The sequence below is a fragment of the Tachypleus tridentatus genome, chromosome 10 (assembly GCF_004210375.1).
Source record: "Tachypleus tridentatus isolate NWPU-2018 chromosome 10, ASM421037v1, whole genome shotgun sequence".
Taxonomy (NCBI): Eukaryota; Metazoa; Arthropoda; class Merostomata; order Xiphosura; family Limulidae; genus Tachypleus; species Tachypleus tridentatus.
Genome location: NC_134834.1, coordinates 136,404,591 through 136,432,508, shown reverse-complemented (window position 1 = coordinate 136,432,508; position 27,918 = coordinate 136,404,591). Strand labels below are relative to the sequence as shown.

Sequence of the window (27,918 nt, the reverse complement as noted above, 5' to 3'; positions counted from 1 at the left end):
AAAGATAAAAGTTTTCCCAGATTTAGAAATTAAAAAATGTTGAAACGTCTATTTAACGCAAAGGTTTGACTTTGGCACTTAAAAACAAATGTATGTTGAATTTACATTTCGTGAAGGAAATGAACATTTTTCCTGAAAGAATTCTGGTTGCGAGCACATTTTCACAACTACAACAGTGAAAATACATACTCATAGGAGTATTCATCCTCAGATTTGAGACTTTAATTGATGCAGAAAGCAACAACCACTTTTAATACTTTACCATCTCATGGTCTTTTTATGAATTAGAAAAATCTTCACATTTTACGAAATGATCCACTAACAAGGAATTTTTTCACTAACTGATCACATGCAAATCCTTTACAGCAAAACCACATTGCGCTACTTGTTGTGTCCACTACTGGGAACAGAACAATGGATTTTAGAGTTGCAAGTGCATAGACTTACCATTGTCTCACCTGGGGACCACTAAATAATTTAATTGTTATCCATACCCATAAGTAACTTATGCCTTCGTGATACCTTTGTACATTCTAAATTATCTAATACTAATAAAGGTCTCATTAGTCCTGAATGTTGTCCTTGTACCTGTCTCCATTATGTAATTTGCGATTACATTGATAACTACTTTCTTAGTTAGACCTCAAAGTTTATCTGTTTGTTGAATTTAGCATAGAGTTACTCGAGAACTGTTCGTTTGTTTTGAAATTCACGCAAATCTACGTAAGGGCTATCTGCGTTAGTCGTCCCAATTTAGCAGTGTAAGACTAGACTAGAGGGAAGGCAGATAGTCATCACCACCCACTGTCAACTCCTGGGCTACTCTTCTACCAACGAATAGTGGGATTGACCGTTACATTATAACGCCTCCATGGCTGAAAGGGCGAGTATGTTTGGTGTGATGGGGATTCGAACCTCTGACCCTCGGATTACAAGGCGAGTGCCTTAACCACCGGCCCATACTCGAGAACTACCTCCATTAGCGATCCCTAATCTTGAAATGAGAAATGAATGTTTGTTTGTTTTTTAATTTCGCGCAAGGTTACACGAGGGCTATCTGCTCCAGCTGTCCCTAATTTGGAAGTGAAAGACTAAAGGGAAGGTCATAACCACTCACCACTAACTTGTGGGCTTTTTTTTTTTTATCAAAGAACAGTGAGACTAGCCTCAAGGCTGAAGAGAAGAGTATGTTTGGTGAGGTGGGAATTTGAATCTGAGACCCTCAGAATGTGAGTCAAATGCACTAACCACAAACGAAAGTGAAGGTAACTAGTATTACATGCCCTATGTCAAAACTTAGGTTATTTTTTCAAATTATACAATGAAATTTGACATTATTGTAATAATACAACCATGGCTACAAACTGTGTAACACAAATTTACTGATTTTTGCCGTAACAAGCCCAAACAATGTAACTTAAGATTTACAGTCTGGCAACTAACTATTGATCATGGGTCTAAAAGTCAATTTTCATCAAATAATCTTTCACTTGTACATGAGAGATGGTTACTTATTTAGAAAGGTACCAAAGATAGTACAAGTAGTACATCCACACTGGGTGCCGCTCCATAGGGCACAAGTTTGAACCTTGAAAGTAAGGATAGATTAAATGCTTTAAGGAGGGGTGAAGAATTTATATTTTCCACAGAGCACCATCAATGATCACTGCAGTCTTGTTTCCAAACATCAATGTCAACATTTCAAAAGATTAACTTATTACAATATATTTCAAGTTAGAACCCATTTCATTGTTTCCAAAACTCAGTATCAACATTTCCACAAATGTATCTATTATAATATGTTACAAACTGAATCCAAAACCACTGTTTTCCAAGCCACAATAACAACATTTTAATATAAGACGAACTTATAAAAATATTTAACAAAGTTGATCTCTACCACAGTTTTTAAAACTCAACATAAATATTCCAACCACTGAACTTACTACGATGCACTACAAATTGACTCTCTTATCATTTTTAAAATTGAACACAAAAATTCTAACATTTGAGTGACGATTGAACATACTTCGTTATATTGCAAACTGGAAGTGAATCTTTTAGTACAACAGAAAATATCTTTGAAGTATGTTAATGAAAATAAGTGAGAGTAATCTCTGTCTGTATAACTTACCAGTGGCTAGTCTTGCCATCCCATTAAATCCTCCAAGAACGTAGACAGCATTATTATACACTGTTAAACTTACTCCACTACGAGGAGAAGACATATTTCTGATGAATGTCCATGAGTTTGTCAGTGGATCATACATTTCAGCACTATTAAGAACCTCGTGACCATTAAAACCCCCAGCCACATAAATTTTTCCTATAGAGAAGAATAAAGTTTTACTATATTATAAGTACACATATGAATATTTGCGTTTTACACATAAACTATAAAATCATGTTATACATTGTAAGTGATACCTTAAGGTTTTCCTTGCATAATTCGATCACGTAATCAATGTTGAGAGCTTAATACAGGAATAAGAAAGAACATATTATGAATGGTTTAACTCGCTAATTTTAAAACTATAGGAAAACTTATGAATAGTAATAATAACAATATACAGCCACATAATTGTAAAAACTATCTTTAGCTTGGATGGCTGCTTCAACATATCATGGCATTGATTGCACAAGATATTGCTTGTAACCATTTGTTAGTGAGTGCTGTGTGGTTTGTAGTTGGCCCAGAAAGAAAGGAAGCTTTGGAGTGGTTGTGATGCATTTTTTAAAAATATGCTAGATAGAATTGGCCTAGTCAAAGTAAATATATAAAGTCACTGTCACGTTCTGTAGTACATCCCTATACATTACAGGACTGATGGATGATGACAATGAAATCCAGAACGATTCCATTCTCATACAGATACAGAAGAAGCACTGAATTTTGAAGTTGGTCTGTGACAATGCCTGAATATTCATGTGATGGCATCTGGCCCTGAAATAGGAAAAATGGGCCACAACCATGGAAACCAAGCATGCCCCAGGTTACGGCATTACTTTCAGAAACCTGGTCAGTGAGAATGATGCATGTGCGGTTAATGTTTCAGCAGATCTCATCCACACGTAAGCCTTTTCTCTGTTGCAAATAGAATGAAACGTGATTTATCAGATGATATGACTTTCTTTTCATTGATCTTTTCTTCATTCACGATGCTCCAGTTAGTATTCAAAGAAAGTTTCTTGTTATTTGCACTCATTGGTTTTGCACATTGATGAAATACTACCAAAGTCCATAACTCATAGCTTCTGCACATTGTTTGAGTGGAAATTGGTATGTTCAATCAAAATTTGATGGTTACTGTTATTTGGTCAACTGTTACGCATCTGATACCTTTCACAACAAATGACGTATACCTAAGGGCTCACTTGTGATCTGAGTTATGTTTCCAGTGGTAATTTTCTACAAATGTTGTCATTTCAGGAATACCAATAACACTGTCTTGATGAATACACTGATCACTTCATTGAGGAACCAACAGGTTCAACAGCATTCATTATCATGTGTGAAGTCACTGCGATCATTTACCTGTCTTATGATTGATATCGAATGTATATATAATTCTCACACAGCATATAGTTGTGTGATAGGTTATATTACATACCACATATTCACTTAAAAACAATTATAACCACTTCAGTTTATGCACATATATAAGAAAAAATTTATTTTTACTTACATTTTCTAATTTTTCAGTGTGATACTAATGTTTAGGTTTCTGAAGATAGTGATACTACTATTTAGGTATCTGAAAGTTGTGATACTAGTGTTTAGGTATCTGAAAGTTGTGATACTAGTGTTTAGGTATCTAAAAGTTGTGATACTAATGTTTAGGTATCTGAAAGTTGTGATGCTAGTGTTTAGGTATTTTAAACTTTAGTTACCATTTAATGCAGCAGCACTCGCATCACTGCGTTGCCGATTCATATTTGCTATTAGAGTCCACTGATTCCTTTGAGGATCGTAACTTTCACCAGTATTTGTTCTAACACGACCATCATAACCTCCAATAGCGTAGATTAGTCCATTTAATACAGCGATACTGATGTAACATCGAGCGACATACATGCAAGCACGCTCCGACCACTCGTGTGATGTACAATCATAACATCTCATGGAGTTGAAGCACTGGTTTCCATCAAAACCACCCACCATGTAAATATATCTATCTAGTGCTGCGAGACCATGATAAGCTCTGTAATAAAAAATAAATAAAAACATAAGACCACATTTCATTATGTTTAAACAAAATATTTTCTTTAGTCCTATGTTACAAAGGAGAAATGAACTTAATTCAAAAGTATGAAGTCAAGAAAAATACCAATTTTATTTACAGTTAATATTTTGTTTTGAAAACGTCATTCTGATTTGTATGCATGCATTAGATCTTCATAGTATCTCTATAAATAATATGGACCTATCACAAATTTCTCGGTTAAACATTGCAAATCTCAATTTGTTAGAAAGATCTGTGCCTGAGGTGTCCATGTGGCGTATTGGCTTTCAAATTCAGAATATTCCTGCCTGTTTTTTATTTATTCAAACATTTTAATACAATGAGTATGCATGTTAAGTTTTGAACAGCCTGCGCATGCGTGTTTTAAGCTTAGCATGTATACTCATTGTATTAAAATGCATATTCACAAAGTGACAAGCATTCATACATTTCAATATAATTAGCTAAGTTTACCTTCACTACAACTTTACATTACCTTCACTACAACTTTACATTACCTTCACATTGCAATAATTTAGCTTCGGTTAGTTTCATAGCGTGCTATAAACACCTTTTAATAACTTTTTTCTTTACAACGGGTTTTATTCTTGATTTTTATAGGATACTTTGTCGAAACTCGAAACTATGTCATACACTGAAAGTTCTTAATTGTTTCATACACTGTACACTATTATAAGTACCATTACTACACCTTATTGTTTAATTTCCGTTTAGTTTTACTAGTTAAAAGTTACGCACGTGTAGTTTTATTATATAGCCTTAAGTCTACGTAAATTTGTATTGATCGCGTAAACAGTGGCGTAGCTAAGGAGGGGGGGGGGACAAAGGGGTACATCCGTCCCCGGGCGCAGCATCAGTAATGGTAGGGGGCGCCAAATTGATGTTATATAATAAGGAATTATGGCTTACATTTTGTTACGAGGGGGCGCGAAAACTGACTTGTCCCCGGGCGTAAAAAAAAAAAAATCAAATAAGCCAGAATTTTTCGATCTATCATATTATGCTTGCAAGTAAATGGAGCTTAAACGTCATGCATGAAAATGATAAAATAAGCGAAGGGCATGAAAAATAGCAAAAACATTTTATGGTCTGTGGCTACTATACAAATCATTGTTCAGCAAAATAGTGTTATAAAGGTAATGGAATAGCACATCATGTGGTAGAAAATGGTACAATGTGTTTTCTACTTCCTGATTTAAAATGATTTTTTCGCAAATTTAAAATGTTCTTTCAGTTTAGTCTGGACGTGAAAAGTTATTCAACTAAACACACCTTAACTTTGCGTCTTACCAGCTTTATTTGGGATTTTATCCACTAACTGGCCATTGAATGAGTTTCTTGTAGAAAAGAGAACTCATGAAATTTAAGAATAGAAAGTTCTCTTTTCAATCAGCAAATCAAATGGTACAGGATTTCGTGCACTTTCCCACAAGGAAACGAAGGTCACGTAAGTAAGTTGTTTCATGTATAAACCTAGCTTAAGATGTATTTTCTTACTTAAAAATCCATATTTCACTTGGTTTAACAGATCTGGCTGCAGCTTTTCTTTACTAAAAATAAGACTGAGAGATTTTATAACATTTTCAAATAAACCTACAAAATGAAAATGAACCCACAGTTTAAAAACAATATTGACAAACAATGAATGCTTAGCTTTCAAATAACCTAATATCAAATAAAACTACATTTTACGAGATTCTCTAATGAATAGTTTAGTCGAAAATGTTATAAAATCTCTTTTTATTAGTTAATAATGATAGTTTTTCCAAACACTTTGTAATTCAAAGCTTTCTTCCGGACAAACTCAGTTAGAGATCACATAAATAAACAAACATGCACTTCTTAACTCGGTATCCTTCTAATATCAGTCCAAAGTGAATACTCTGAGAAATACTAAGCTAAAAAATACCACGATCACCAAACATAACTTTTGTGTTTACTAACACACAAACATGGTGTTTCTAAGAACCCCACGATCACCAAACATAACTTTTGTGTTAACTAATAAACAAACATGGTGTTTCTAAGAACCCCACGATCACCAAACATAACTTTTATGTTAACTAATAAACAAACATGGTATTTTTAAAACACCACGATCACCAAACATAACTTGACTATATGTTTACTAACACACATACATGGTGTTTCTAGACTGGTTTGGTTTGTTTTGAATTTCGCGCAAAGCTACACGTGGGCTATCTGCGCTAGCTGTCCCCACTATCCACCGCCAGCTCTTGGGCTACTCTTTACCAACGAATAGTGGGATTGACCATGACATTATAATATCCGCATGGCAGAAAGGGCGAGCATGTTTGGTGTGGCGAGTCGAGTGCCCTAACCACCTGGTTATGCCGGACCTGTATTTAAGAACCCACGAAAGAAAACAAAGGAGAATACGTTATATGTTAACTACACGACATATGCTATATCCAGTACAGAAGAAGCATTTTACCCAATACTAGGATTCATCAGGCCGTTTGGAATGTAACAGACTTACGTAGTGCTGTAGATGATACGTGTCACCACTTTTTATAAAAAGCGACTGTTATTGAGTGTTGTTGTTTTGTAGGTTTTGAATTTAGCACAAAGTTACACAATGAGCTATCTGTGCTTTGCCCATCATAGGTATCAAAACCCAGGTTTTAGCGTTTTAAGTCCGCAGACATATCGCTGTGCCACTGGGGAGCGTTATGAAGTGAACCAGACTAAACAAATAAATTGTAATTTTTATCAGTTTTTATTTCAGTCATTTACAAATCAGACTTTTAGGATAAAAATTAATAACAACATTTTAATCTTAACACTCCTACGAAAAGACGTTTCTAGCCCTGATTTCTCCAAGCCCGTTCCCTTGGCTGTGGTTTCGCTAGATAGTAGATAGGGACAGTGGGAATCTCGTTAATCCATTCATTAATGGATTTAAATGGCAATTTCATTTAAATACAAAATTATTAGCCTAATATTAATAACCTTTCAAGTTTCTCTGGGGCCTATTAGGCCCCACTTTTCGTAGGAGTGTTAACACCAATTATTTATTAATATTATATTTTACATTCCACAAAACCAATATTTAGCGTTCTTAGTGAATAACTATGAAATCTAATGATCTCTGTTTTATAATCGATGTGCATTTCATCCATATTCAAGGCTTTTAAATATTTTAATGTGCACTAGGTGTTGTCCCCCAGTGGCACAACGGTTCGTCTGTCAACTTACAGCACTAGAAACTGGGTTCGATTACCCGTGGTGGGCAGAGCACAGATAGCCAGCCCTTTGTGTAGCTTTGTGTTTAACAAAAAACAAAACACTTGATGTTTTAACTTACGTAGCTTATATTTCTAACACCATTCTGTTATAACTTGTACATTAATTTAAAAAAGTACTACCTGCTAACCCTATTGCCCATAAGCTTTATATGGTACATTTCAAAAATAATGTCCTCAGAATGACTGCTCTAATAGCCCTGGCCAGAAACTACAGACAAAATTTCAGAATAAATGAACCACCTAAATAAACAACACATAGATACAATTCAAGGCACTGGTAAATAAAATATAATCTCCATTCCCTAGATGTAATGATCGACAGGGCATATCACTTATATACTAGGGAAGTTTACTAGACACCCTTAAGTACAGGTTAACAACACAACTGTAGATGAAATTATTTCAACAGTGTAAAACCGGTTTTATGAACTATCCAGTCTTTAGATCACAAAAGATATAATACAGAAGAATTAAGAACCACGTAAAAATGTGATCCTCCTTGATACCTCTTGAATGCCCAATAAAAAAAGAAAATAACTACAGACACGCAGCCAGTTATCTAGTCAACAGCTCCTGTGATAAAATGGTAAAGAATATGGAAGCAGTATAAGTTCAGAACAATGTCAAGAAGCTACAATACAATAACGTCATAAACAATACACGCAAGATCACCTAAAGATTCAATGGAGAACAAAAAGCACCTTTTACAACATTGTTTGTAAATTCGGACTCCAACACACTACAGAAATAATAACAAGAGTCAAAATTAGGGATCATAATAGACATACAAAACTGTAACACTGATCTGTCTTCAACAAACTTTCATTTAAGAGATGGCGATCATGCAGTAAATGGAACATCGTCAAGGTAACAGTACACAAGAAAAAAGTATTAAACTTTCTACATCGAACTGACCGATTATTCATTCAGTTAACCAAACATAGAAATCAGCAAAACTTGTATAACCTTTTTAAACCCTTTAACATAGTTAGTCGATTTGGCCAACTAAAGAATCAGAATCATATCCTAACTATTCCAACCACATACGGTTCTCAGAACTTCTCTGAATTTGAAGCATGTTTGTATTCCGAAAGTAGGATGTAAATTGGTGAATAATTAATATCTAATAATGGTAAGAAAATATAACCAATAAGTAATTAGACTTCGTTTATCCTATAAATTACCTACTAACAATGACAAAGACACTGATATTATAAAGCAAACTTCCCATATTACCTTAAAATTCATAACAAAATACGTTTAATCTACTTAAAACAACTGTGGTATTGGTTTTCCATGGCAGAAACTTAATAATCTGTTACATCAGCACTGGTCTGAATTATTTTACCTCGGCATTGTGTCGCTGTGGGTGCTCAAAAACCATCGGTTCGCCCTGCAATCATATGTCTCCATTAAGCTGGTAGCACTTCCACTACTCCATCCTCCAATAACAAATAAAATCTCGTAAGGTACGCGAGGACGCAAGAGTGGATGCTGGAACTCTAAAACAGGTCTGTTGGATTCATTTGTTTCCATTTCTACAAGAAGCACAGACGCTTCAAATAATGCTGCCTGGCATTCATAGCTGTCTGTAACATAGGGGTGTTTCAAGACATGGTCAACAAAATACCTATATAAAAAGGAGGGAAAGTAATGAAAATATAGCGCATTTTAAGTAACATGAATGTAGGTAACAGAAAAACAAAACTAATTTTAATGAAAACTTTGAAATACACCAATTTTTCACAAAATGTATACTTAATAATGAAGAACATTCTTCCCGCTATTTTAGGAATAATTTTGAGGCACTTTTTCTACGTCTTTGATTCGCTGCTAATGCAGTGAGCAACGTGTGAGTAAATGCGGTGTACTAGTAATATGCTATAGTAGGTTAATCATTTATCAAAATTAACTATGTGTCCTTAACACTAGTGTACTAGTAAACATAAGTCCAAGCAAAACAAAGGCCATCTAAAAGCAGAATATAAATTCAAAATCACGTGACCTGCAAAATACGTCTTACGTTTAGAAGCATTGTAAAAGACGTATCATTCTTACGTGATCAAACAATTTTATTACATTTTCTAAACGGGAATTACATTATTACACACTGGAACACAACGGTTTCTTTTAATTATATGTTATTTTACAGTATTATACAGATCAATCGCCAATCACAAGTTAAAGAAATAATTCCAAATTAAGCTTTTTTAAACTTGTTTAGTCGCCAGACGATCTTAAATGAGTAGCCCGAATATCACGAAGAAAAATAATTAAACAATACAATATTTTTCTGAAGTATGAATTTATTGTCATTAACTGGTGTGGCAGTTATCCTAACCAAATGTGAAAAACTACTGTAAAATGTAAAAGTATGTTTAAAATACATGAAAGATAATTTTAACATAGCCATTTATTTTAACTATTTAAAGAAACCAACAAAAACACTTATACAAGTCTCGTTTTGACTAATTTTCTGTAAAGATGACGTAGAGGACTGTTTTACAAAATATATTTGTAAATAGTTCCTGAGGTAGCTTGTTTTATGAGAGGAAAAAAATCTGTTAAAACTATTCTAGTTATAATTGTTGGTAATTGATACCTGTTTCTGAAAATATACCTACTTTCATCTATTCTACAACATTTATTAAAATTACATTCACGAAATATAGAAAAAAATCAAATAACTGTGTCATTCATCTAATTATTAACTTGAAGAACCAAGAGTGTCGATTAAATGGCTTTTAACATCTACAGCTGCAAAAACCATAACATGCGTTATTTATATTAATTTTTATTTTACACAATTTATACTTTTTTACATTTTTCTCTTAATTAACCCATTACGGATTTTAACTTAGAGGCCTGCGAATTCGAAATATGCATTGGTATAATACAAACGTAAAAAACAATCTACAATATAGAATGATTTTCATTACGATTATTATGCTTATTGGTTTCATGTATTCATTTGTTTTATGTTTACAATCACAATTTTTAATGTATTACTGTTACTCGAAGCAAAATTACCCTAGACGTTTTTCATTTACTCACCTGTAATTGCACAATCCAAACCTAATGGCACCGAGTAACGTCGGTAGATGCCGCTTCCTGTTTTCTGGATCGTGATCGACCCAATGAATTACACTGATGAACGCTTGATCTTCACCTTCAATGTTCAGTTCATCTGTATTCAAAATAGCCTCCAAGTCTTCAACTCCTAGAAATGGAAACTCCGGACTTCGGTTAGATACCTATATCCATACCATTAACTCATTAATTCGGTAAAAAAGCAGCTAGCAGCTGCAGTATTTTGTTATTCACATATAAGCATTATTTCTAGCATTTAGTTCCAATCTCAAGTACGCAAGGTAGCTTCTTTAATCATTAATATTATTGCCAGCTGCAATTTCAATGTTTCACTACGCATATTTCTTTACTAGACGGTACTTTGATCGTGATGGTGGTAATAATGCAACAATTATATTATTCGTAAAAATTAAGATCAAGTAATTCTTTGAGATACCTAGATATACGCGTACTGAGTAATAGTATGTCAATGATTTTCATATCAGTGTTAAACAGAGAGAGTTATGATGTCTCTTCGGTCACTTGATCGATTAGAACAAGTTTTGTATTTCAGTTTGGAGTAAGTGACGTTAATGTGATAATGTATGTTCAAATTGAAAATGTTATTTGTGAACTAAGGCTCGGTTTATAGCGTTGGAACTTCGCAGACACACCGCTGTGCCACGAGGGAGGGGAGGGGGCGAATAAAAATGTGTCAAGATAGAAAAGCATGTAACATATCTATTTTGTAATAAAACTACGCTCATTCTGTTATAAACATTTTTCTATATATGTCACAGTTACATTAATGTTTTGTTTTTGTTGTTTAAGCAATACAAAATATTTTGTGCCACGTGTATATTTTAGACTGAATATTTATCATAATGGCACTGACACATCAAGGACTTTGGACTGGAAGGAGCTACCTGTAAAAATTTAATTTCTCGTGTAATTCTGAGACAGAATTTATTGTCAAAGTCAATCTTATTCTTAAATTGTTTCTCTGATAAGCCACACATAACGATACAGATTAACGTAAACTTCCTTTTTCAAACATTAAGCGAAATTGTGTAGTTAATAAACTTCTATATTGACACTTAGTGATAGCATCAGAAGTAAAGGTACAGTGCATTTTGGCTATCTTGCTGCATAGCTTGACTAGCCAGCAGGCGACATTAAAATGTCGTGGATAATTATTTCATCTTATATGAGTACTTAGTATTGTCAGCATTTGTAAAAAGAAGCTGTCATGCCGGCGTGTGTAGGAGAAATACCTTCCAAAAAAAAGACTCGCATATATACTTTGAAACGAGATGTAAATATCCACGCCAGTTCGAAGTTACCACCAAGTAAATGGCGCTGTTGCTCATTGTAACTTATAATTAAAGAACAAAAGATTTATTCACTTGTGGAATGTTACACCCTCCAACTTCGACTCTTGTTTAAGGTATATGTAACAGTTAATGGCATATCATTCTGCTCCCTTCTTTCTTTCCAGCCGTGATTTGAGGAACCACTGTCACTCTCAGTCATTTAACAATGTCTGCCAGTTCGAACTTCAACACATAGCAATGGCGGCCACATGCGCACATTCCCCTCAGTGTTAAAGAGTAGTATTATTTATATCTATGAGTACCAGTGTACTATTAGCCAACAGGAGTTTGGTTTCCATGTGAGCTAGTATTATACACTTACGCAGAAGACTAATACACATTGTTCTTTTAATTACATAGATTTGTGTATTAAGATTGTTCAAATAACTTCAGGGAGAGGTAGTATTTATGGCTATGTATTTTAATATTTTAATTGAAACGTTTAGTTTGTTAGAAGAAACTTTAACATGGTATAATAATGATGCTTAGAAGTTTCCGAGTTTTACAAATGACATAATGTGATGAATAGGCAATGTCTTGAGTTTTCTAAATGTGATAAGTAACAATATTTTAACACCAGATAGTAAGTTAGTGAAAACTAGTTAATCAATAAGTCAGCCGATTGATGAAATAGTTACTGAAACTGTTGCTTTGTTACCAGTAGATTAATCAGTGTGCTCGTCAGCAAATTTGGGTTGTCTCGTAGAAATTCAGTAAGTGTTTAGTTTTATTTGTGAATTAGGTCTACCAACAAATTAAGAGATAGCTTTGATATTACGTTATTTTTCATTGTATAATAAAGAATAATGCAATTAATGATAGAAACCGTTACAACAAGTACAATACTTTTAAAGCTAGAGAAGTCTTACATTGTAAATTATTAGTTTTTATAACTGGACGGACGTTTTTTATATATTGGTTTCGTAAACTGATTTCCACGACCTGTCAATAGGATGTGACATGCTGGTGTAGTTATTTTGATGTTGTTTTCAATTAGCACAAAGCTACACAATAGGCTATCTGGATATCCACCATGGATATCGAAACCCGGTTTTTAGCGCTGTAAGTTAGCAGACACACCGCTGAGCCACTGGGGGGCACGCTGCTGGTGTAACAGATGGCTTCAAAAATAAGTGTCTGTGTAATGCTATATAAGAAGGTCCAAGGTTCAGACAACGATTCCACTAAACACATTTCGCACTTTCAGTTACAAGTGGCCCAGTATGACCATGTGGTTAGAAGCTTGACACGCAATCTGACGGTCACGAGTTTCAATCCCCATCTCACCAAACGTGCTCTCATTTTTAGCCGATGGGGCGTTATAATGTGATGGTCAATCCCACTATTCGTTGGTAAAAGAGTAGCCCAAGAGTTGGCGGTGTGTGGTGATGACTAGCTGCCTTCCCTCTAGTCTTACACTGCTAAATTAAGGGCGGTTACAGCAGATATCCGTCGTGTAGTTTTGCGCAAAATTGAAAACAAACCAGTTACAAGTTCATTATATAAGTGACAGTCAACCCTGCTATTCGGTTCAAAGTCTTACAAAACCCTGGTAGTGATTAGTTTCCTTTCCTCTGTTCAGAAACTCAAAATTAGGAACAACCATACTTCAATCCTAAATGCGTTTTAATTGGGTTTTTAACCCATGTGTGCATAACATTCGGTTCGAATTGAAAATGCCAATGTCGTTAACATATGCCCACTGGTATGTCAGCAGTAACATTACGGACTTACAACAGTCAAATCTAGGACTCGATTCTCAACGATAAAAAGAGCTCATGTACTTTATTTTTCAACTTTTCAATAATATGATAACACTTTAAATATACAATATACTTTCGAAACTGCATCAAGTTTTACACATAAACATGCATTTGAAACACAAATTCTAAGTTTTTTAATTTTATTTTAAACACACTAATCTTTTAGCTTATTACTTATAAACAGTTTTTGTTTATAATTTTATAGTAACGAACTTCGTAAAAGGACAAAATCAATAACTGAAGTCACCAATCAACCAAACACTTATCTTTAACATATAAAATACATTTTTCACACATAACCAATAAAACCTGTAAACATCCAAACTATACATGTGCAAAAATCTGATCAATACATAAGCTATTTCATAATTTATAACTTTAAAATAAACTTTTTATGAAAGATAAAAACTAATTTTCACATACATTTTTCAACAGTTCATAACTTATAAGCATTATTTTTTACTCTTTGATTTTGCATTAAGTTCCAGTCAACTCTACACGACACACTAGGCATAAGGTATTATATGTTCAATTTTTAACATTCAAAATTAGTTGTTTAGCTTTTTACTAGTTACTTGTACCGATTTAATTAAATATTTATTTAAAATTATTCTCAATACTATTTAATAAGTATTCTTACCAGTAAAAAATTGTAAAGCAAAAAGTTTCTTGCTGAATTCTCTAAAGAAGGACAATAGTAATGCTTTGCAATCTTGTAAATTCCTACACAGTTGTCTACTCTTAGGTGACACGACAGAAACCGACAACATTCTCGTACTATTCCAGCAACTTGAAACTGATCAGCTGCTGGAAGAAGTTTTTCTACATTATTTGAAGTAACCGAAACGTTCCTAGTGTAAGCATATTCTAAAATCAAACTCATAATTTCGGCAGTAATGTTTGGAATCATGACGTCTTTTATTTCTTCTCCTGATAAAGAATTGGTAAATAGAGCTCGAAAGAAAGGACCAGCGGTAGAGACGATTGCTCGATGAATCCAAAATTCTCCACCATCAGGAGTTCTAATCACACCATCGCAAAGCTGCCGTCTTACACGAAGCTCATCAAGTACAGAACTCATGTCTTGAAAAACATCTCCACTTCCTGACATTTTAAGATATGATCGAAAATCTGAATTAAGGATGTTGTTTTGTTTTTTCTTTCCCTACTTTTCCTGCAATACTTTCGTCTCGATATACGACCTCTTCTTAAATCTTCAGCATTTGATAGGACAACCGTTTCCTTCAATACATTGTATTTTCGGAGATTGAAATATTTTTGATTTTTCTTGAGCCACGTGATTTAAGCGTTCTTGCACGACATTTTATAACAATGCACAAACTGACGCAATAATATCTTTATAATACATATTCCTATTGTCAGGTAGATTGCTCTTATACCTTATTACCAAAATGAAAAAAAAAAGTGTATTTTTCATAAAATATAAATTTATCAACACAGTTGTTTTCATGGTAATATTTGTCGAATTTTGCTTTGGCCCAACTTCATTTTTTATATCAAATAGTAATATTTCGCCAGATTTATTAGGTATAAATATGGCTTTTGTTATTTTGAAAAAGAGAGTGACATTGGCCCTCCATGACCATGCTACTAACATCGTTTTCGTACGGATAAGAGATGTTTAACCACTGTCCAGTAGAATAAAACACACAAGATTTATAACTCAGATGTGTGTTTTGTAATGTACATATAATAACTTTTTGTATTTAGATATACTACATGAGTATACAAGTAAGTGTTTTTCTGCCTAAACATTATTTTAAAACCATAACAAAAACTTAAACATAAGCCTTACGAACCAGATTCAAACGGATCGTTAAAAATTTGACGTACTGTGAATATTTGCTTGGCATGAATTTAACAACATGCTGTGCGTCACTCATATATGATCGACGGGGAAGCGAAGTGTTAATACATTTTTGGAAATAGAATTATTAGATTAACTAAATTGTTACATATTATCATTTATATCGGACGAATCTCCGATTTATTATGTTACGTACGTTACATATTACTATTTTAAATATTCATAAGTGTGAATTTGACTTTAAAAGTTAATTAAATGTTAATATGTATCAAATTTATATTTGGCAACAAGAATTATACACACATTTTTCTTTTTTAACACAAATATTTTTCAATACACATACACACAAAATACAATTTATAATAACGGCTATTACTAATAGTCATTACAAATGATGGTTAATATGCAAAAGTTTTACAAACTTACAAACAATAGTGGGTCTAGAACTGAATATTTTATCAACGATCCAGGTCCATGACGAATAAATTAATGCTGAGTTGACACTGTCACGCCTCGATTAAGTTAACAGTCTTAGTTCCTGTTTTGCTTCACACCTTTACAAGTTCACTTCATACTGAAGAAGATATTTAATGTCCTCGTAGAAATAGTAGTGTCCGAAGTAATTCACTGAAGTTGAACAGTATGTAATGTTCGAAAGCTGCAAATGCTCCTAGTCCAATTCTGTATGTAGTTTTCCCGATTAATAGGCTTTAGTCACAATTATAGCTTCCGAAGGCTATAGCACACAGACTGCAGCTGTCCAATAATATTTTTATTCTATTTATAACAGGGGTGGCCAAACATATAATGTGGATCACAATTAGTATAAAGGGTAAATAAAAAATTGTCAAGCTTTATAATCATTTACTGGGTATAAAATGAGAGTCCACTGGATTAGAACGTAAGTTTAATGTTCATGGTGAGTAAATATATTTAAGAATTTAAATCCTAATTTTAATGCTAGATTTGAGTCAGGGATTAAAGAAATTTTGGATCAACAAGGATTACACAGAGAAATTGTGCTGGAGAATCAGTAATCACACAAACTGCTGCTGATAATGTTAGTTTCAGTGGGCGTGGCTTGCGATCGCGTGATTGTGGCGAGTGTGGTTTTGTTGCGTACAGTGATGTCGAGAAAACCCACTTGTAAAGAAAACATATATGTAAAAACGGCTCGTAAAATACGGCTATGTAAAATATTTTCTCAACCCAAAGGAGCCGTTTTTACATATATATGTGTTGCGTACAGTAAATTAAAGGAGTGTTAATGTGCTTGTTTGTTTTGAATTTCGTACAAAGCTACTCGAGGGCTATCTGTGCTAGCCGTCCCTAATTTAGCAGTGTAAGACTAGAGGGAAGGCAGCTAGTCATCACCACTCACTGCCAACTCTTGGGCTACTCTTTTACCAACGAATAGTGGGATTGACCGTCACATTATGACGTCCCCGCGGTTGAAAAGGCGAACATGTTTGGTGCAACCGGGATTTGAACCCGCAACCCTCGAATTATGAGTCAAACGCCTTAACCCACCTGGCCATGCCGGGCCTTACCTGTAATGATGGGGAAAAATGCAGGATTAATTGCACTTAGGAAAAGTTATCCCAGCTTTTTAAAGTTTCTCCCTATTCATTGTATTATTCATCGTGAACAGCTGGCTGCCAGATACTTCAAGTATGAAGATGTTATGAAATTTGTTCTTGAAATTGTCAGTTTCATACACTTCAATGGGAAGACCCACCGAAAGTTCAAACATTTTATTGAATAACTGGAGCTTGAAGATAAACTCAGTGATGTCTCTTTCTACTGCATTGTAAGGTGGCTGTCAACCAGCCATGTCTTAAGTAGGCTTGTGGATCTGTTGGAGTCTATTATTACTTTTCCTGAAGAAAAGAAAAGATTCTATCCCCAACTGAGAAATGATGAATGGATGCAAGATCTAATGTTTCTTATTGATATAATGAATCATCTATAACTCTCAACTTGGCACTCTAGAGGAAGAATAAGATTGTTTTTCATCTTGCTCAGGCAATTTTCAATTTTCAGAATAAAATTAGACTTTTCAAAGAGACATATTGTCAAGAAAATTCATTTACTTTCTCAATCTCAAAAGGAGAGTAAATACATTCCCTGATATTGAAATAAAAAACCATTCATGGTTAATGTGATCAAATATGGTTGTTCAAATCTCAAACCTCTGGTTACAGAATCATCTGCTGTGGAAATAAAAGTAATAGAACGACAGGAGGACCTGGGTCCAAAGATGATCCATAAATCCCATTCTACAATTGAGTTCTGGAAGCAAGTTACAGAAATAAAATATCCTGAACTGATTGAAACCAGTGTGCGACTCATCTAAATTTTAGCACAACATACTACTGTACTCTGTAACAAAGTTTGTGAAGTCGAAGCATCGTGCAGTCCTTACAAATCAACATCTGACGGAGCTAATTTGTACAGCCTTGACAACATATCAGCCGGAATTTCAACGACTGATGGAAAATGGAAAATCACAAGACCTCTACTAGCAGTAAATAGTCTGATAATTGTATCAATGTCTGTTTGTGTCAGAAAAATATTATGATAAGACAAATTTTGTAAGGTGGTATCTGATTAAAATATCTCTAATTTTATTGTTTTACATGTTTTCACCAGATGTTACTAAGACAAATAAATATCATTAAAATATCTGTTTTTTTACTCCTTTTATTTTTATTTTTGGTAGTCTCATTTAACGTTAATGAAATGCAAAGTTGCATATTTTCCTAAATGTTTCCATAGTTCATTACTGTATTAAACACGCTCAATATAGTTAAAGCAATAATCAGCCAGGATTTTGAAAAAAGTTGGTATACATATGTGTACTTTGTGATTGTTGAAACTAATACAAATTAACAGTTTAAAAACTACATACATAAAGAGATATTACTACGTACATGTATTCCTTAATATTTGCATAAAATTTATGTAACAAAATGTGCATCTAACAATAAAAACGTGGGTAATATTGGTTCATGTCTTGTCACTCTCAAACATCAGAAGTTCATCGTATGTGGTTCTTACGTTAAACAAGTTTGGCCACCCCTGGATTATGTAGTGTATTTTATGCGTGCTCTTTAATTCTTGAGCTTAGATAACGAAATGTAGAGCCCGCGTAGCTGTGGATACATCTTAGACAAGTAAAAGTATAGATGACATAAGCATGATGCATTTTAGAGATCCTGTTTTTAAATAATGAATATTTAAATATATAATATATTGTTTTAAAAACAATTTTAAACATAGTTTGAGGATAATTTTGTTACTTAAAATTACTTTAATCTTTTTCTTTTTCTCCAACCATTGGAGTGCCATTAAATGGCCTTCAAAAGAAGTGAAAAGTATCACCAGTGTTTCCTCCTAGCACTCTTAAGATCTTTGCTATAAGAAGAGATTTTGATCTGTTACACAGGATCTGGCTAATAAGCACAAAATATCCTGTGCCTGACCTTAAAGGAGACAGTGAAAGAGGACTTGGATTAGTTCTTGAAACGTTTTAGTCAGTTTATTAACAGGAATGACTGGACTTCAAAACGAGATGTACAGTGCCTGACTTTGATCTTACACAGTTAAGGTCTCTCAGCAACATCAAGTATTTAAATAAAGGACAGAAGAATGACTGAAAAACTGTCACATATGAGTGATCTCCAATTTGACACAGCAAAACTAAGGACAACTGTCAAGCCAGTTTTAAGTCAAAAAAAGAAGGAAACCACCAAGAAACTGACTACCTATGCAATCAATTGCACAAGAAGGGGTACTTAACAATGATCTCAATAGATCAGGAGGACATCTTTATAGATAAATTCAATAAAAACTCCAGTGAACTTATGTGGCAACACCTGATGGTGAGAGACATTTAACACTGTTTGAGATGGCAAAAGTGAAGTAGTTATTTCATGTGTGTACAAATGTAGCATTGGCAGGGGAACTGTCTATGCTTTGGAGCACTACAACGACTGAAGAATAATTGGCTATAGTCAATAGCCTCGCAGATGCACACCAGATTACAATGTCGTCACTTTGTAAAGCAGCAAAATGGTCAAAGATATCAATTCAGTCATCAGACCTGCAAATAAAGGTTGATCAGCAACCAGCAGTGGATACTGTTTTGATTGCCCTGAATGTCAGAAATAAAGATGAATTTATGTGTTTCCAGATGGTAGTAGCACGCTATCGAGTGTAGTTTCAGTAGGTAGCTATGGTGTCATTGACGCTGTACATGCAGTAGCTGCAAGTGAGTTGTATAAATTATTAGAACATTTTGAGGAAGTATAATGGTGGAATACTTGTATATCAGTAGGCATACACACAAACAAAGATACATGTGCGGTGCCACATGAAGGTTGGAAATATTAATAGCTCTTTAAAAGATGTTTTAAATAAACAAACAGAATATTTACGAAATAATTTGATGATGTTCCATTACAAAAAAAAAAAAAAAAACAGTTTTAAGGCAAGGAAATGCTGACTGTACGTGAAATAGGAAGGAATAGAAGGAATCCTCCACATGATGAGAAATCATAGTTCACGCCATAATTGCTACACGATTTGTAAATGGAATAAAATCATTAAGAGAAGACAATGGAAAGATTGGAAGAAGATTATAGCCGAAGTTGAAGCTGGTGCGTTTGCCCTGAATTAGCTAGGCAGTGTAGGTATCGAACAGTCTTGACCTTATTCCTTTACTGGACCTAAGAAAACTCTACATACCAACCAGAGAGTAGTGTGGAAACTAGCTGGGTCATAGAGGACGGTGTGCATGTTTCAGTTGACTGGTGGGAATAGCAGAGTGCAGCATGCCATAAGTTGTAGGTCGGATAAAGATCTCTGGACCTTTTTATATTTGAATTCAGACTTTTAATATTTAAGATAAAGATCTGTCATTATCCAGTGTGTCTGATTAGATACAGTATTCTGGAGAATATTTTTAATCAGCTTTTACAATCATGTACTCGCTATATACCATTCTGATTGCTCATCTATGGAGCTATTGGATGACAGTGCTGTCAACATTTTTTTATGTATAGTAGATATGCAAGATTATCCATTTTTTCTTCATATAACCAATTTCATAAAAGTTTAAGGTAAAGATAGAATAGGGCTTAAAAATTGGAAGGTTTGATTTTAAATTATTTTTTTATTGAAATCTAAAACATATTTAATTTTGATGCAGAAGAAAGGCTGATTAGATGATAGTTCAACTTCTTACAGTAACACTTGATGAGTTTGGATAAAAAACTAATTTTTCAAAAAGCACAACTTTGATACAGAATAAAAGCTTAACTATAATTTGGCTTGAGACACACTGACTTACAAATTTCAGTGTCAGTAATTATAATTCAATTGTTTTATTCTAGAAAGGCCCGGCATGGCCAAGCGTATTAAGGCGTTCGACTCGTAATCCGAGGGTCGCGGGTTCGAATCCCGCTGGCACCAAACATGCTCGCCTTCACAGGCGTGGGGGCATATAATGTGACGGCCAATCCCACTATTCGTTGGTAAAAGAGTAGCCCAAGAGTTGGCGATGGGTGGTGATGAATAACTGCCTTCCCTCTAATCTTACACTGCTAAATTAGGGACGGCTAGCGCAGATAGCCATCGAGTAGCTTTGCGCGAAATTCAAAAACAAACATTCTAGAAATCTTGTATTTAGAAAATACTTTTGCTATAAAGATACCAATTTGACTGCTAATGTTTTGTAAGTCCCTGCTGTTATGAAAGTAAATGTACCTTCAAGCATATTCATAAATGTTATAGTTATTTATTTTGAGAAAAAACCTAATGTATATATATATATAGTTATTTGTAAATCATAGAGTGTTATACTGGTACTAATAGTATTGGTAGTATAGATATTAGCTTATAGATGACACAAAGTAAAATGTGTGAACACATTGAATAAATGCAAGAAACACTTTTTCATAAATGTTTGAAGGTATATAGAACTGACCTTTCTTCTACGTTAGAGATATCACTTACATCACATACATGTTCAAAATCACCGTATCAAGTAGAAAATATAAAGTTGAATATGAGTATGTTCTTTCTAATGGATGCAATTAACATTGAAAGCAAACGATCACTAAAGGAGACTTCACCCTAACTGACCCACAGCTAACGATATGTCGATAAGAAGAGTTGGGCTTATAAAATTCAAAGTTCAGTTTGGTCATTAACATTGTTGATATTTAGTCTGAATCCTTACTTGTTTGATATTCAAGACTGCTGACCATCTTGATAACGTCTGGTTTTATAAAATAAGCAGGGCAGAACGTCAAGTATAGAAAAGCTTTTGACCTTTAGTATTAGCTAAAACATATAGTACGTTCATTTGAAAGTAGAACACTCTATGTAACTCACAGTGTTGGTGTAATAAGAGGGTGATTAATGACGCAAAAAAATATGTCATTTAAAGAAAATTGAACAAGTCAATTATTATACATTGCCATTATCTATCTATTTACACTATATTAATACTGAAAAATAAACGGTTCAAGCTCCACGTTACTATGTATTTTCTATATAAATTTAATGTTCAGCATACTTTAACTACAACTTCTATATGCCACCATATTTAATAGTAAAATAGTTCCTTCACTTTACCTGGTGCTATAAAACACTAAATGTGTATTCATGATATTCTGTTTCTCAAAATTTGATATTTCACTCAGCGTACAATTATTGTATACTTTCTACTCATAGCCCTGCCTCACACATAACAACCGGTCGAAAGTTCAGACTGTGTACGTCAGCTTGAAATAATTATTCAAAATAAATGATCCACTAAATACTTCTTTAAGTATCTACTTATACATAAACGTGTAAAATATGAGATTTCATTCTACAGAGGATGGTAATAGAATAAACTGTTTTTGTGTAGTGTTGACAATTTTAGTCACAAGTTCAGTCTATAACAAAGTGTACTTTTTGTGTATATTCAAAATTTTGATGGCATGTTATAACTGTTCATTGATGTGTCACTTTAACATAACAAACTCTAAATAAAACAGTCATCACACATACCGAAACAACTGTTAATAAAACTTTAAGATGTAAACATCTTAGTTGGTAGAATACTAACAATAAATTACACTTCATGAATATCAGTTTCCAACAATATGTGCCATCATAACTTTCTCTTTGTCAGAACGTGATGTTCTTTAAAAGGGCGTTTAAACTGTATGTTGTTGTTTTGAATTAAGCACAAAGCTACACAATAAGCTATCTGTGCTCTGCCCACCACGGGTATCGAAACCCGGTTTTTAGCATTGGAAGTCCGCAGACATACCGTTGAGCCATTGGGGGGGCTAAACTGTATGTATGTTTTAAGCTTTATGATCTCATGACAAAAGACATGGTTTAGAGGATAAAACATGAAAAAAATATAAAAAGCAGCACTATAAATTCACATAAAACCATTCCCCAAATGATTAGACTTATCTCTAGAATCTTGCATTTTCATAACTATACAGAAAGTTAAACGTACACTTAGGAAATTATCAATAACTGATGGTACACACGTATTATGCAGCAAAATGATCTATTACATAGTTTATTAAATATATGGTAAAATTAAAATAAAAATACATGTTACATGAGTATAAAAATTTCTATGTTAAAAAGGTGTCCTTTTCAGGATGTAAGAAGTAATAAAACGAAAGCTATAAAATGTATGTTAAATAGTTGAAAGTGTATAAAAAACATTATGTGTGACAAGAATTACTCAACAATACATAAAAATGATAGTAACACTAATCAGCTCTAAAAACAACAAGAAACGTATGTTATGCGAACGTGAATTTAAACAGTGATTGTAAGGCATTACCGTGACATAGTTTTCAAATTTAATTTACTTTTGAAAATATAACACAAATTCGTTGTGAGTGAGAAAAATGTATGTATACTCACTTGTTTGTAGTCAAACGATGGTTTGAAGGATGGCTGTGGCTGGAAATCTGTATCCCTCTGGAGATGGAACAACCAGGTGGTGAAGATAGTGGGTGATAAAAGTATGTGGGGTAGTTCACATGTTAATCTGGAAAACATCTTCTAGATGATTATGAAAATGGACAGTAAGAGAATGTATATGATGTTAAATATGATGAGAAGAGTTACAAAATAGATGCTGATGCAGTAGAGAACATTTCGACCTTCTAGGTTATCTTCAGGTTAACCTCTTTGTTAACCAGAAGATGACGTACAAAGTTGAAACATTGTTCTCGGCTTTATTAGTAAAAGTGTTAGTACTTCATACCAGCCGTCCTGAAATACATTTTTACTTCAAGTAAGTTTCTCATCATCACAAACTAATTGGAAATCTAGCAAGTTTTGACCCTGTGTGGTTACTTATTGGTAATAGTATTGTAAATCCATCTACAGGGTCATCGTTTAGAATCTATCTAATGATTATTACCTGTTGATCTGTGTGGAATATGTCTGAAGTAGAATCAACAGGCACTGAGTAATACTTTGATTTTCTAGATAATAGTGATGAAAACGTCTTTGTGTATGATTTCTATGACTTCGTCATAAACAATATAGAATAAGTAAGAAATGTGATTCTTTTTCCTTATTTTTGCATTTATGAATGTCTTCAGTAAAAATGTATCATACTTAATTTGTTTTAGTTAATAGCTCCTTTAAATGCTACTTTTCTTGATGGTCAACACTTTATGACTAAGAGAATATGCTCTAGAATTTAGTTCCAGTAATTTTTACTGCTCTGTTAAAGCATTGTTGATTTGTCTACTTTTGGTTTTACATATAACAAATTTGATGACATAACCTTGATTCTTTTAATTTGTTTTAGGCCGAATAAAGTCCTTTGCAACATATTTCCAGTCAGAGCAAACAGTTCTTGCAATCAAAGAAGTTTCCATTGCTGTTGGAAACAATCTGCATATAAAACAAAAGACATTCCACTTTTACGATAAAAAAGAAAGTTTTTGAGCATTGGCAAATATACTTGTTTCCTAAAATCGATTTTGTATATTGACCATAATCAGCATTCATGTACAGACAAGGTGTAATCTCTGATGTTCAAACAAAATATCTTATTTCATCAGAAATTTGTGTCCATGTATTGATGTCAAATGTAAATTATAGGTTGGTATGTTCATTACCATTGAAATAATTCATTTCTTTGTGATTTAATTTTATGAGGTTGACGCTCATTGAAAGCTGTAGTATCTAAACATTTGTTTTAACAGTTTGAGTTGGCACTTATGTGTTCAGTACTTTCTAGTGGAGGACAAGAGCTCAATTTGAAGTGAAGGTTTTTATAGTCATTAATATTCAATGGTTTAGTGTCTACATTGTTGTTTCCACTATATTGAATAAAGAGGGTTTCAGCATAATAGGACAAAGCCCATACTTCATAAATCCGTTAGTTTTCTTGTTTTAACTACTAATTTCTCTATATTGTCTTGCCCCTTCTTGGACTCTAGCTTTTTCCAGCACTCTTATGTTTGTACATATATATAATAGATAAGATTAAAACTTATTGAATAATATGTGTGTGTACGTATGAGTGAGAAAGAGAGAGATATGAAAACAAGCTACCTCATAGTTTTGTAACACATGATTATATATTATTTCCTGTTAAAAAATCAGTTTTGTACTTTGGTGGCGTGTATTTTATTCCCTGCAATTAATTATTCTTGTCAAGCTGTCAACGAGTTATTAATAGCTGATAAGCAAACGAGTGTAGGCCCACAAAGTAATTATGTACTTTTTTTGTTTTTACAGGATAACAATTTATACATTATGTTCAACAAACACAAACAGTTGATACGATATTTCCTAAAAGCTTAAAATATTACTACTTGCATTATTAACAGTGATTGAACTTTTCTTAAACAATATCTGTAGCCTTTGAAAATGAAGAATCGAAAATATAGGTAACTTCAATCTAAATTATTAACGATAGTTATATAAAACATCTCTCTCTCTCTCTATACATATATATATATATATAATTGAAAGGAATACAACATTAAAATCATTACACAATAAATACTTGGAAATTAAAACAGGGACTTTCTCTAAAAAGACTACATGTGTTTCAACGTTCTATGAGAACATCTTCTAAAGTAATGGTTGAGACTTATATACTCACATAATACTATGTAACAAAATTTTTACTGTTTCTTGTTTCTGGACAGAAAGTGTTATTTTCCAATTGCTTACGCATAAAGTAAATGGAAAAGAAACTATTCTATTTTTCTCTTCAACCTTTGCTTTTGTGATCTGGGAAATAAAAGTTTCAAATTTACCTATTTTCCAGAACATTCCAGGTAGATTCAGTGCTGAGTAGCTGATAAAGAATTTTCTCGAACTTGCAAGAATTTTCAAGAACTTTCTAGAATGTTGTAGAACTTATGAGAATTTTCTAGAATTTTCCATAGGGTCTCACTACTCACCACTTCAGTTTAGTTCTAGCTGCCTAAGTGAACACATAGACCTATCTGATTTTACCAGAGATGGCATCAAGAAGCTGTAAGCATTCTTCAGATGCATTCTGCTATGTATGTGGCCAATTTATCAAGACAAGAGCGAAAAATTACTCTGTGACATCATCTGCTAAGATGTGTAAAGTCTACAAGGCATATTTTGGCACGCCTGTCGGGGATCAAGACAAACACTGGGCACCTCATTTTACCTGTGAACGTTGCAAAAGATTTTAGAAGGTAGGACGGGACAATTTTACTTGCTTGAATAGTAAGATTTTATATTATACAAATTTTAGATCTTTTAAAATTGAAATATCCTTTCATTTTTTAATGTCCAATAGTATAGAAAAAATATCACATGAAATGTTTTGCATGAACCTCTTACACATTAGTTGTGGATGAAATAAATTTATTCTTCATAATAACAATTTTATTTTGCTTTTTTGCAGGATGGTACAGAGAGGAAAAGAGAATCATAAAGTTTCAAGAATTTGGCGTGAACCCACTGACCACTCAAGCAATTGCTACTTTCACATGGTGGACCTTTCCAAACGTCGGGCTGGCTAGAATGCATCTGCTATTATGTATCCGGACCTTCCATCATCCATCACCCTAGTGTCACACTGCTCTGAGCTCCCTGTACCCACTCCGCCAGAGAGAAAGCAGCCTTTCTGAAAAGAGAGCAGGAAATCAGAAGAAGAGGTAGACGTTGAATATCTAGATTACAATTTTCAGAGGTGCAGCTAGTGAGAGAAACCCATACTACACCGACCAAAGAGACCTCATTGACTTGATCAGAAATCTTGGTCTAACAAAGTCGAATGCCGAGCTTTTGACATCTAGACTCAAGGAGAAGCATTTGTTAGATGAAAGTGTGCAAGTCGCAAGTCAGAGGAAGCGTCACACCGACATTTTTCAAGCTCCTTCACTCGTCAAGATGGACTCTTCATTGATAGCTCATCCAGAAGCCTAAAAGCTGTGCTGCTCCATAACGGGAATAAGTATCCGTCTCTACTCCTGGCTCATTCGGTGCACCTCAAAGAGCAAAGCGAGTGCTTCCACCAAGATATACTGCACTTTGAACGCCGCTACCAAGAAGCGTATTACGGAAACATAAAGGGAGATTATATTTGGGGGCTGATACGTGAAAGTGATTTACATTACAGTCGCAAATCTCGAAAAACTACTCACTCCTAAACATTTTTGTTCATTTTTACATGACTTTAGTATAAATACATGTAAATCTTGATTCACATGTTCTTTTATTCAGAACTTATGTAAATGAAAATGTGCAAATTTGGCCGTTTTTACATAGAAAATAGGTTAATTTCTAAATTTCATTATCCAGGCTACAAAAGCAAAGTTTGTTTGTTTTTGAATTTCACACAAAGCTATTCGAGGGCTATCTGTGCTAGCCGTCCCTAATTTAACAGTGTAAGACTAGAGGGGAGGCAGCTAGTCATCACCACCCACCGCCAACTCTTGGGCTACTCTTTTACCAACGAATTGTGGGATTGACATTATAACGCCCCCACAGCTGGGAGGGCGAGCATGTTTGGCGCGACGGGGATGCGAACCCGCGTCCCTCAGATTACGAGTCGCACGCCTTAACACGCTTGGCCAAGCCGGGCCCTAAAAAGCAAAGTATGAATGAATGGAATAATGGCCATTTTCTGTGCTTTTACAACATAAGCAATTAAGAAACAACACATACTATCCATGAATAAAATTTGTTACATTGTGTAATTGTTTACATTTCTGAAACGCTATCTAGGCTTAAGCTACCCAGTGATAAAACATTTGTCCAGTACTTTATTTTTTCTAGAACTGATCTAGCTTTCTTGTTTAACATGAGACAAAGAGAGATATTTTGTATTAAACA

At 33.9% G+C, this 27,918-nt stretch overlaps 2 protein-coding genes across 2 annotated transcripts; both read right to left on the bottom strand.

Annotated features, from left to right (window-relative positions):
• Nucleotides 1-1,449: 1,449 nt before the first annotated feature.
• On the bottom strand, nucleotides 1,450-13,561 carry LOC143228516 (uncharacterized). The gene is made up of 6 exons (XM_076459762.1): nucleotides 13,499-13,561; nucleotides 10,568-10,767; nucleotides 8,862-9,143; nucleotides 3,892-4,202; nucleotides 2,135-2,326; nucleotides 1,450-1,457 (listed from the first exon to the last, which is right to left on the bottom strand). Exons 1-6 carry the CDS (start codon nucleotides 13,559-13,561, stop codon nucleotides 1,450-1,452), a joined length of 1,056 nt encoding a protein of 351 aa, XP_076315877.1.
• A 387-nt stretch (nucleotides 13,562-13,948) lies between these two features.
• On the bottom strand, nucleotides 13,949-15,100 carry LOC143228515 (kelch-like protein 10). Its single transcript, XM_076459761.1, has 2 exons — nucleotides 14,359-15,100; nucleotides 13,949-13,984 (listed from the first exon to the last, which is right to left on the bottom strand). The coding sequence occupies exons 1-2, from the start codon at nucleotides 14,827-14,829 to the stop codon at nucleotides 13,949-13,951; spliced, it is 507 nt and encodes a 168-aa protein (XP_076315876.1). The 5' UTR covers nucleotides 14,830-15,100.
• Between the last annotated feature and the right edge of the window lie 12,818 nt (nucleotides 15,101-27,918).

Coding starts and splice junctions, on each gene's coding strand:
- LOC143228515 (XM_076459761.1), bottom strand. CDS start 14,829: ATGTCAGGAAGTGGAGATGTTTTTCAAGACATGAGTTCTGTACTTGAT. Junction 13,985..14,358: donor TGCTTTACAATTTTTTACTG/GTAAGAATACTT, acceptor TATATGTTAAAG/ATAAGTGTTTGGTTGATTGG.
- LOC143228516 (XM_076459762.1), bottom strand. CDS start 13,561: ATGGTTGTTCCTAATTTTGAGTTTCTGAACAGAGGAAAGGAAACTAAT. Junction 9,144..10,567: donor TTTGGATTGTGCAATTACAG/GTGAGTAAATGA, acceptor CTTTTTATATAG/GTATTTTGTTGACCATGTCT. Junction 2,327..3,891: donor GAGTGCTGCTGCATTAAATG/GTAACTAAAGTT, acceptor TCTTCTCTATAG/GAAAAATTTATGTGGCTGGG.